Below are 12,040 nucleotides of genomic sequence, written 5' to 3' on the forward strand. Positions count from 1 at the left end.
CTTGCACGCCAGAGTTGAAGCGCTCTCCACGTGAGTTTCATGAACTTACGTTATAACTGAGACAAGTTCCCATTTAATTTAATTTCTAGAGCTACATTTTATTAAGCGTATAGCGTAACAAATCAAAAACCTGGTTAAAAATACCGTAAACAACTCGTATCGACTACTCATTCAAGCTACTAGTTCACATTTGACATATCACACTTTGCAACAACAAACATCGGATCTATGCATTAATCAGATAATAAAGATCACTACAGTGACAAATCAGTAGTGGATTTGGATTATAAAAAAAAGAAGACAGACCTAGCTCGAATCAGTGAGAACCCTTAGGGGTTGTTGAAGGCTTTGCTTTTCAGCTTGATTCGGATCTTGGTAGAAGGACGGGCTTCTGCTGGTGCTGCTGATGCCTCAGCCTTTGGTCCCTCTGGTTTAGCCTCAGGGACTGTCTCTATCTTCTTTGTAGCTGGATCCGAAGCGCTGCTTAAAAGCTTTGACATTTCTTTCTCCTTTTGTTTCTTCTCTTTCTTTAAACGTTTCTTTTCTAGGTAAACCGGGTCTTCTCTCTTTCTCTTCTTCTCTTTCTTATGTTCCTTGTCTTTCTTCTTTTCGCTTTCTTTACCAACAGAAAGTGTTTGAAGGCTACCATATTTCTGCTGCGCCTCGTTTCCCGTGTTACTGTCTTGTGGCAACAGGCCTGGTGCTGCTGCGGCGGCTTCTAGGTTATTATCATCTGCTTTCTGGCTTGTGGAAGTTTTGCCAGACTCAGCAGTGCACTGCAGTTCTTTCCCTGAAGTATCACCTTCGGTTGGTAATTTTACACTGCCGATACTTGCGGTCATGCGAGATCCGACATCATGACACGAGTTTACTTCCTCCATGTGAGCATCAGCTGAGATTCTCTGTGGAGCGTCTACAGAAGCTGAACTAGTTTGTCTTCGTTCTATATCGCGGCGTACCACAATCCCTTGCGATCTTTCCACGGTTCGTGCTGATCCTTCGGCTCTGCTGGTTGCACCAGACGGTCTGACCTTGATCCGTATAACAGTCTTCACCTCGTGACTAACAGACACAGGCACTACATCCGGTTCTTTTTGAGGTTCCGTTGTTGGGAGATTTTCTTCCGCTTTAGCTAATTCTTCCGTTGGAGCTTCACCGTCAGATGGAATCTCATGAACAATGGGATTTTCAGGCAAAGGTTGGTTCTGATTTTCCATGTGAGGTTCAATATGCTCTGCGTCATGAACTGATACTGCGACAGGCTCTAAAAATTTCATCTCAGGAGCAGTAGGCATGAACATTTCCTGTGATTTTACCGGAACACCAAGAGGAGCAACATCCAGCGAATTTCCATTGGCATCTCCGAGTGGCAAAAGTGAAGGCTCCCCTGGCTCTGCTCCTGGAACTGAAAATACATTCTGCGGCTCAATGCAGGCCTCCACATCAACAAGTTGCAAAGGTTTTTCTTTAGGCACTCCAAACAACGTTGGGGGTCTGAAATAAGACAGCATATTCTGTTCAGAATGTCGATAAATATGGTGATAAGCAGAAGACAGAAAAAAACGAACAAAAAAGGTTTCACTCAAAGAAGCAAAAACACCCAAATACGATGAATCAGATAGAAACTTTTCATAGCTTGAGAGAATTTGTTAAATAATCTATATGACTCCGCATACTTTTCATAATTGGGAAAAACTAAGCACAGCACGCCTTAACTAGGAAAAGCAGTAAACATGAACGGTACAAGAGAATCTTATCCATGGAAATTTTTTTCCGAACATAAAACTCTTTAGCTCAAGAACGACCAAGCTATAAAAACTTACACGCTACCGTAACGAATAAGGAAACAAATGCACGACATGTAAACAAGCACTAAAAATAATCTGGCAGGAATGAATGTAAAGGACACAGACCTTCCAGCGAGGATTTGAAAAATGCAGAACAAGTGGTGACGAAGAAATTCATTGTGGAATACTACATGGTTCTTGAAAAGATGCAGCAAATCCAGAAGACTAACAGTGTCAACACAATCATCCGAGTTAAATCCAACTGCTATTTGACATAACCGCATTGTGTGTACGCACAATTTAACCTGACCTGTAACACAGCAGCAAGTATATGAAACAGAAAACTATACTGGAACCAGCACGCTGCTATGTTTGAGCAAGAGAATATAACCAACCTCTTAAAGATGACTCTTCTATCACATATTTCATAAACAACGAGAGTGTAGAGCTTATGCCTTTGGATTCATACTCGATGTCAAGTAGTGCCCTACTTGCTTCTATGCGTACTTGCAATATCGTCTCCGGTTTACGGAAAGGTTCCAAAAGTTTACAGATGTATTCCTGAAGTCAGTAAGCAACCTTTAACAGCGATGGTATCTATGTTATAAAAAGCACTTGGAGAAAAAAGTGTAAGGAAAAAACTTACGAAACTGATGGAGTCAGAAAGCTTAAGAGCAGTCTGTGCCAATGTTCGAATGCAGCTAATTGTCAAAACGCCACTGTAGCTTGGCATCAGCCTAGTACAAACATGCTCTCAGTAATAAAATCTACCAAACCATAAACATTAAGCGGGATGTTACCTGTCAAACTGCAAGAGTCTGTCAATGCGCTTCAGAAGAGGGGCCAAAAACGTTAAAGTCTGCCAGCGAAACAAAGAAACAAGACGTACTGAGCAAGCAAAACATGTATCACGCTAATATATTAAAGTTCTGCATTCACATCTTTGCAAATGAACTCAATGAAATGGTGCTTCACGTTTTCTCATAACCTCTGTCATCCGACCAACCTTTCCGGATAATAAAAGTATGAGACAACCATAAAGTTACATGAACCAATAAAGCTCCAAAAAAAAATCTATAGTTAATATAATACTGCAGATAAATTGTAGAGTGGCCCTTTCAAGATAACAATCACACACCTGTTGACCGAATTCAAGATCACCAATTGACTGAACAAGCACAGCAAGCCAGAATACATCAGAATAAGGATTTCCACTGTTGTCATTGTACTACAAAAATGGAAAAGGGAAAAATGGCAAAATCAGAAGTATGATCAAATGGACTGGAAATGAGCGACAGAAATGTAGAGAAACCTCATCATTTTAGCACAGTTTTTATTTTAAGGCTCAAACTTTACCCGTACTTATCATACTCCATGATAGAATCAGACTATGAAGATGCATACCTTTAGTAGCTGTAAGATAAATTCAACAGCTTCCCGAGGGCTTTTCCCATCACCACCCCTAACCTTTGCGATGGTATGTGGAATAGCCTAAGACGTACGAAATGAAAATAAGTTTAGATAAGTACATTCCAAAGAGATAATAGCTATACTACTGCAGCAAAAATAATAAAATGACTCAGGAGATCCAATCCAGACGTCTCTACTGAGACATTTTATCACAAGATTCAAAATTCAAGAGAAGAAATGGATTCAACTTAACAATAAAATTAAAAGCCACTGACTAACCGACAGAAAAGTAAACAGTATCAAAGGAAATAACCATGGATACCCAGTGTTACAAAAAAAAACCATGGATACCCTCAGAGCAAAGTAGTCTAAGAAGGGAGAAACTAGGGATTCACACCCCTCTGCCAGAAAAATTATCCAGAAAAGTTGAACACGAAAAGAAGCTTCTGGATGTACGCCGTTATGCATTACTTCCTATCATGTTCTTTGTTGGCTTATCATTCATTGTTTTGCTATTTCACCATTACACAGTAATAATATTTTTTCAGGAGGTAAAAATGTCTATACTAAGCAAGAGCAGTAACAGTTTCTGTCATATCAAAAAGATATCTAATAGCATCTCCCGCTAACAGCCGAGTTCAATGAGTGACATCATATCAAGCTCATACCCTACCTCAATTCATTACCTCAAGCACAAAATATTCTGGGAAATCACGAAAATCGTTCGGCCTGAAAGGAAATCATCAGTTTATGAGAAATCTTCCACTGGTTAACAAAGAGAAGCCCAAATATTATAAAGCCCAAACTCACTTGGGGAGTCCGATCTCTGCATCAAATCTTCTACTTTTATAAAATTTTATCAGATGTTGCAAACCCGCCCAGTCAGTCTCCTGCTAGAAATAGAAATGAGCCTACATCAATCATTGCACCAAGACTTGTTTCAAAGAACACAGAAAGCAGAGCATATGACTAAAAGATGCAGTCAATAAAATAGGTTGAAAGATAGCATGCTGTGCAGTTCAAACGGAGACATACAGACTCATGAGAAATTTAAAGAGAAAGATAAAACTGGTATACATAGAAATCATGATTTAATACTTTTGTAGTAACACCTTTGCTTTTCTTCAAGCTATGCACTATTCACAATCTCAAAGTAGCTTTCTACATAAACAAGCTAGAAATTTGACTATCATACCTCTAGACACTTGAAATCAGATAGAACAATTTATATCATACCTCTGATGCCGATTTAGCCAATGCAAAAGCTGCCCCAATCCGTATTCTCCAGAAGACCTACATGTCACAATACTTTCTTGGAGTAATGAATTTCATCTCAAGCTGGTTTTAGAAACAAGTGCATAAGAAACAGACAAACCTTGGAATCTGTGAGAATATTATTGAGTGCATTCACAACGGAAAATGAGTGCTGTTTTAAAGCTTCCAGTGACGCAATTGCTTGTGCCTGACCAACAACATCTCCATCCTTCTCTAATTGATTGACCTGATCCACAGTCACAGACGTTCAGCAATAAGTAATACAATATCTAAGCGGCATAGTCCATGCAGAAAGTGGAAGCCAAAGTCAACCGTGATGTACACAACAGATGTTTAAGAAATGTCAGAGAAGATCTCTTACCCACATTTGTAGCGGCTGGTGAAGGTGAACCTCAGCAATATATTCCATCTCAGGGTCAGCTTTAATCCAAGCCAAGGGAGATTCGATGCTGCAGAGAAAGATTCAATCTCTAAGTTTCTTTTCTTGTGTTGGTCAAAGGAATGTAAACACACCATGAATGCAGAAAATAGTGTATCACAGCAACCCACCTCGTTTTATTGTCTAAAGGTGCTATAGCATCAACATTATCGTCAGCCCCATCAGGTTTCCCTCCCTTCTTTGGTTTTTGGTAACGTTTAGCAGCAAGTTTAGAATGACATGGTAATTCCAGTAGCTGCCATCTGTCCCCAGCCATAGGCAACTTTGGATGATCGGACATTCCATCAAGTTCATAAACCCTTATGCTCATGATACCGGGCCAGCCAACATCCACATCTCGATTTTCGGAATCAGAAGTAGCGCCAACTGATAATCTTGAATCGAGCGAAGCCGTACATTCACGCAGGGCAGCCATTTCAACAATGTTTTTCCTTTTGTTGTAGGACAAACCAATCCTGGTATATTAAAGCACCAAGTAAAACAATTGAGATAAGATTTAACGAAGATCCAGTTATCCAACGAAAAGTTGAGAAGAAAGAGGCACATAATACCAAAAAAATACCTTAGCACGGGACAACCACAAGATGCAACCCATCGCTGAAAAAATTCTTTAAGAAATGGACGCTCAAGATTTCCAATCTTATTAGAAAATTGCCGGAACTGCAGCCAAAAAGTGGTAGAGAAACACACATATTAGAAACTGAGAAAGAGTATCCGAGCTGAAAGATAATCAGTGAACCAAGAGAAATAAAGAAGAAATCGAGGAGATGTTGTCTATTAGCTAGTATCCTTATGACTTATGAGTTGCTGAAGTAAGTTATATGGTTCTAATAACATATAAAGTTCTGGTTGAGTGCCATATATACAAATTAATGGAGAAGGATACCAAGTCACAGCTGAGAGACGGATCCATTTCAGGAAAAAAAGAAGAAGAAGAAGAATATGTTCCAGGAGCAAGAAAATATATAGTTAAGCAAATCTCCCGGTGAGGAAGTCCCAGAATTCGTCCTAACCTTTTAGTGTTCTTAGCTAGCACTAGATGATTAGCCTAGAACCGCACATATCCCGAGTATATTTGCATTTTACTTTACACTGGCAGTTCAAAATGCTTTACACTTCTAATTTTTTTTAACTGAATAAAAGTTTCCTAACCTAACTTGTAATAAACAAACACAGCTTATCTGGATAAATAGTCATGTTACCTCCTTCGTGCTAAGCGACCGTGTAGCATTAGATGGATCCTTGGCTCGAGATATAATTTTCTGTAAAATCTGTAAATCATAGAGTAGAAGAAGATTTATCAATCGGCAAGTAACCCAACAAAGATATTTTCCTGAAAAAAAGACTAAACCATGTCCATACTTTACGAAAGGATTCCGAGCCCATTTGCTTCTCCAACATCTGAAGGACTGCTCCCTTCAAAATTAAGTTAGTGACGAATTATCCTCCATAGCATACACGCCCACAAAAAAAATTTGAGCAGGGAAATAATAAACAAGAAAGAAAAAGATTGCTTACTGATTTCCATGATCGTATCTTCCCATGCATCCCAATAGAATGAGTTCCAAACAGGTCCTTGCAAGAAGAAGATGCGCTCAAGCACATTGCACCACTATCATCAGCTTTACAGACTGCAGAATTTGCCTGCATTTGCATCAAAAATTATGAGAGTCCAGATAAGAGATTAGAGGTTTTGTTCAAAAATGGCTACAGAGGCATCTAGGGAAGAATGGCTTGAATAATAGCTAAACCTTGTATCTCCGGTATCTAGCTTCATTATTTCCCAAGAACTGCTTGATAAACATATCCGTCAAGAAACCAGCAAGGCCATCGAGGAGCCAATCTGTTATAACAACATAGATAATTATCAATCACAAGATTGTGCTTTCAGAAGAAGCTGATATAAAAAGACAGAGAAAGTGTCGAAAAATGTCACAAGCATACCATCATTTGGTGACTCAGGAACAATATAAACTCCAAACCACTGCTTTGCTAAGGCAGAAGCAAGTTTAATACGTGTATCTATTATCTGCAAAGACAATTGAAGCTCTATCAGATTCGTGCATAAAGGGACTAATAAGATGACAAAACAACGAGAAAGAAAAAACACTTCCAGTACAATAAATATAAGTAAAACCTTCTACACTGAAGCTATGTTCTAATAAAACGCTAGCAACAGAGAAATTCAAATTGCACATTCATCATAGATGATGCAGAAATATAAAATTGCTCAAATACGTGCTTTGTAACAAAAATGTACCATAACAATTATATTCTGATGTGCCTTTATTATTTTATATTGACATATAATATATAGCTATAACGTATATCTAACCCCAAGCTAAATTACGAGGATCCAGTACCTGATCAATAACCCTCTCATCATATAGCATGTGCGAGCTAAATACACTCAAGGAAGCTCCCAAAGTCGAAGAGCAAACAACGATTTCAGGAGGTAAAAAGACTTGCTTATAGAATCCAAATGGAAATTTCGCACTTAAGTAATCTTCATAGTAGCTGCAGAAGTTGATCGTCCAGTAGAAAGAGAAAAATATTTAGATTCAGTTTCACTACAACAACTAAAAGTCACCAGGATACAAATCTACTGACCTATAAGCTTCATGGAAAAACTCCATTGTATTACGAAGCCTCGAGAGATCATGTGGCAAACAAAAGTTAGATATGACAAAGTTGGACTGATCTGGAAAGACTTCCAATGGTCCCGCAACTAAAGACACCCACCGCGGAGCAATAGGAATGGCTAGTTCGTAAACATATGTTTTCTGGGTAATATCTTCTTTGCTCATAACCTGAAATGTGAAGTTTTTAAGAAAAACACAGCTGTAAGTCATGCGAACGACCGCTTTCTTCTAAGTTTTCTCATTAAATAAGTATATTCAGGAGTCTACAATGGATTCTATCTTGCACTTAAATTCCCGAATAGAATCTAGTAATTCCTCTATTCCCTTTACCCTATGAAATCTATACCAGCTTACCTGGTAAAGTAATTTCCCAACACTAGCAGCTACAAAGTTGTGTGGAACAGTGAATTCCAAATTGAAACTGCATCCACCAAAATAAAACACATGAAAGGGGTAAACAGGTAGATATACACACTCTTTTTTCTCAAGAGACAAGTGATATGGCGACAGTGTTAATTCTTTAAAAAAGAATACCTGCAACGATGATACTCATCGTCCCTGCAAGGAAACCAACAGCGGGCACGTCTCATTTGGTTATCAGTATGTACGATGTTCTCATCAAAATGAATTCCTGACTCCGTTTTCTCTATCCAGTAATTAATCCGAATCAACTTAACATTCTGCATCAGGTGAGCATACGCTGATAGTTAACCAAAAGGAAAGAAAGCTCTCATAGCAGAACACATGAATCACGAATAAACCATTGATAGCTACAATGTCAAATTTGCATTATTGTTTCCATGCCACCTACCATTATGGTAAAGCCTTATTTAGCAATGATCAAATGCGATACAGGATACAATAAAGGTGAAGGTCTAAGTCCCTACAGCCATGTGGCTTTTAGCATAAATCTAAGTGTAATAATCAAACAACCAAACCTGTTTAGCCTCCCCTGACGACTGAGAACCATTTTCCAAAGCCACGTTATCGAGCTGCTCAGATAAATCCTTAGAAGGCTTGCAACAGTTGATGAGTAAATTCAATGTGTCTTCCTCCCTCTTAAGAACGCGTACATATTCCAAGGCCGCGGTATCAGCTGCTGAAGCAGGGTCCGAGACCGAGTTGAAGTTACTCTCAGGCTCAGAGTTCTGATAACGAGGATAGTACTCAAACACTGTAGGTTCCCCATCCACCAGCACACTCTCGATTCCCAGATTCTCCGCGTGTAGTCCCACGATCCCAATATCAGGCACGCTCACTTCTAACTCCGTATAGCTACAGAAAAGCCAAGAAACCCCCCAATCAATGCGAAATTAGGGTTTACTCATGTCGAATTGCATTAAGCAGCTACAGAATCGCATTCACGAATTGAGGATTAGAGGGGGGCAACGTACCCGTAGATTTTGCGTTTTTTGAAGTCGATAGAGAGGCAGAGCTTCTGGTGAAGAACTTTAGCTCCGGTGTTCTCCGACGGCTTCGCGCCAGGAGCTTCTTCGTTCTTCGGTTTCCGAGCCTTGGCCATTTTTTTTTTCTTTTTTCCGTCGAGACGTTAGGCGGAGAGAGAGAGAGCAACCTCGTTGTTTTCTTATATGTACAGCTTATCGGTGGGTTAGTTTCTCTAATTTATAGAAAAGTCCTCTAAGTTTTAATATTAATAAATATTCGCATCTGACTTTATAATTGATTATTCTCATCCTGTATGTGAATATGATTTCATGGGCTTCAAAATATATTTAGAACTGGGCCCAAATAAGTATTTTTCTCAAAAAGAAAGGTTTAGGCCGTTTTCACTACTTTATATAAAATTTAAAAAAATTGTTAGGATTTAGTTCCGGGTTATATCATTGTATTTTTCTTAAAGTTAGGTTTAAATGTTTTCATTTGAAAATTGTAGCTACATAAGAATGAATTATCGATTTTTGAATCCATTCTTTTAGATCTAACCCCTGGGAGGTGTAACCCACTAATAAATCTTCTCTCGGATATTCAAATTAACCGTAAACAATAGATTCATATCCGTGTGGCCATATATGAAGCTAATAAATTCACACTTGAGGAAAATTGATCTCTGGTCTAGACCAATATGACAACTATTCTTCTAGTGGAAACCACTAGACCACCACGAATGTGTCATATGTTTATACGAATGTGTCAAAATGTATCTCCTCTCCATCTTCATTTTGAGAAATATTTAGCAACTGGTTACATCAAATAGTTATGGTTTCGATCAAGGTATTCTATTAAGGTTTTCCAAGAACAAAAAAAAACAAAAGAACCAATACTAGGTTATCTATATATATATATATATATATATATATATATATATATATATATATTACACAAACTAATATATAATATATTAGTCACTTCATATGTTTATATTTATGAAGTGATTTTGTTGATTTGTCACATTTTCCATAATTTTAGCTAATTTTGCTTATTCGTCATATTCTTATTAGTTTTTAGATTAAATCATCAATTTATTAATTTAGATAATATAAATATTTTTAACTTTCTAATTAATTTATTAATTTAAATACTACTATTATTTATGAAGTGATTTTGTTGATTTGTCACATTCTCCATAATTTTAGCTAATTTTGCTTATTCGTCATATTCTTATTAGTTTTTAGATTAAATCATCAATTTATTAATTTAGATAATATAAATATTTTTAAATTTCTAATTAATTTATTAATTTAAATAATATAAATATATCGAAATTTCTAATTGTAATTATGATTATAATTATTTTAACTTTCACAAGATTCTTATTAGTATTTTAGCTTAGATCATTAATTTATTGTTTAAATAATATAACTATTTCAAAAAAAAATTATTGTACAATTATAATTATTTTAAAAAAGTTAGGACCAATTCTTATTTTTATATGAGGTAAGATGTCTTAAACTCTATAGTTTCATTTCTCTAATTCATTTCAAGTTATCTCGATTATAGTTTTTGACATATATATTTATGTACTTTGATATTTGTTTTTTTAGTTGGAGTTTTATGTTTTTTTTTCTTTGAGTTTGAAAAACTATTGAGCAAATCGGTTTTAAAATACTCATCTATTTTTCTTTGCAAATTTGTCTTCATGTGTTTTTCATAAAACATGTAATCGAGTATTGCTTTTGGTATCCTAAAACATAAACTTGAGCTTTTGTGGTAACACATATCAGCAAAATTTACAAATGTTAGAAAACATACGTTTAGAACTAAACACTAATAATTTTCAAAATATATATATATATATGCTATCGATGAGCTATATATTAATAGAATCCAAAAATATATAACATTTTTAATACTAGAAATATAGATAACAAGTAAACAAAATAACTTTTCATGGAGAAATAAAATATTTATGAAAACTATTGATTAATCCTAAAATTATGGAGAATATGACAATTAAGCAAATTCACTTATTATTCAAATATATAAATAAAATATTTATGAACACTATTGATTAATTTTAAATTCATAGAAAAGATAACAGGTAAACAAAATCATTTTTCAAATAATAATATTAATATCACTATTTTCTTTATGAAAAATAGGTTCTCAAAACTTTAGCTACATAAGAATGACTTATAGATTTTGAATCCATTCTTTCAGTTAAATTTGAATGGCTTCGGTTCAATTAATTCAGAGTAAACACCCCTTAAACAACAATATCCACCTTTTGAAAGATGATTACATCTTTATTCATATAACTGACAATATATATATATATATATATATATATATATATATATATATATATATTTAGATATGTAATGTGTTTATACGAGTGTTTCAAATTTTAAAATACCTATATATTAGTTTATTTCTTTATTTTTTTTTTCTGAAAATCCCTTCAGAGGGACATGTATTCTAACAGGTCAACTCTCAATACATGAGGTCCTAGTGAAATGATTAATCTTATATTAAGTGGCATATGAATGTCGGCCAATATAGTCTATATTCTTCTAGCCAGTTCCTTCGGTCTTTCAGTTTTGTACGCTTAATATAATCTCTTTTTGTTAGTCTAATTAATACTTTAGATTCAAATAATTAACAACTCAATACCATGGCTCTTGCCTCCTACAAAAGTCGACCCACCCTTGTTCAGTTTTAAAATTCCAGATGTCAAAGTCTTCTGACGGTGTAAGTTACCTGGTGATGTCAACCCATCCCGAATAGTAGTATTAAACTAAGTATTTTGGTACTTGTGTACCGCCTAACAGTATATATGGAATATCAACTAGTTCGTTTTTAGTTGACAAAAAAAAAACTAGTTCATGTACACATACGTCGATAATCGAGTAGTGTATAGTGGCACGTGTGTTAGCGATTTTGATATACTACCGCCCTAATTCAAAACTGAAAAAAAAATTAGTGTAGGTTATTGACTAAAATAGTTATCACTATAAACTATCTTTTGTTGCTACCATACAAATTCGAGACTGTAACATTATTAGTTTGTAACATGTAACCTGAACATA

At 35.8% G+C, this 12,040-nt stretch overlaps 1 protein-coding gene across 2 annotated transcripts; it reads right to left on the minus strand.

Annotated features, from left to right (window-relative positions):
- Positions 1 to 115: 115 nt before the first annotated feature.
- On the minus strand, positions 116 to 9,115 carry LOC108827840 (transcription initiation factor TFIID subunit 2). Of its 2 annotated transcripts, XM_018601338.2 has the most exons (25): positions 8,948 to 9,115; positions 8,492 to 8,828; positions 8,088 to 8,233; positions 7,908 to 7,974; positions 7,522 to 7,721; positions 7,275 to 7,428; positions 6,856 to 6,940; positions 6,663 to 6,754; positions 6,430 to 6,555; positions 6,274 to 6,327; positions 6,114 to 6,182; positions 5,474 to 5,571; positions 5,022 to 5,366; positions 4,834 to 4,921; positions 4,573 to 4,698; positions 4,434 to 4,490; positions 4,008 to 4,087; positions 3,884 to 3,926; positions 3,192 to 3,278; positions 2,926 to 3,015; positions 2,588 to 2,646; positions 2,434 to 2,524; positions 2,183 to 2,348; positions 1,914 to 2,097; positions 116 to 1,494 (listed from the first exon to the last, which is right to left on the minus strand). In XM_018601338.2, the coding sequence occupies exons 1-25, from the start codon at positions 9,073 to 9,075 to the stop codon at positions 330 to 332; spliced, it is 4,137 nt and encodes a 1,378-aa protein (XP_018456840.1). In that variant the 5' UTR covers positions 9,076 to 9,115; the 3' UTR covers positions 116 to 329. The 2 variants fall into 2 exon arrangements, with proteins under 2 accessions (XP_018456840.1, XP_056850022.1); XM_056994042.1 differs by lacking the exon at positions 8,948 to 9,115 and having other exon boundaries at positions 8,088 to 8,360; positions 8,492 to 8,631.
- Positions 9,116 to 12,040: the final 2,925 nt, after the last annotated feature.

This window comes from Raphanus sativus, chromosome 9 (genome assembly GCF_000801105.2).
Source record: "Raphanus sativus cultivar WK10039 chromosome 9, ASM80110v3, whole genome shotgun sequence".
NCBI classification, from domain to species: domain Eukaryota; kingdom Viridiplantae; phylum Streptophyta; class Magnoliopsida; order Brassicales; family Brassicaceae; genus Raphanus; species Raphanus sativus.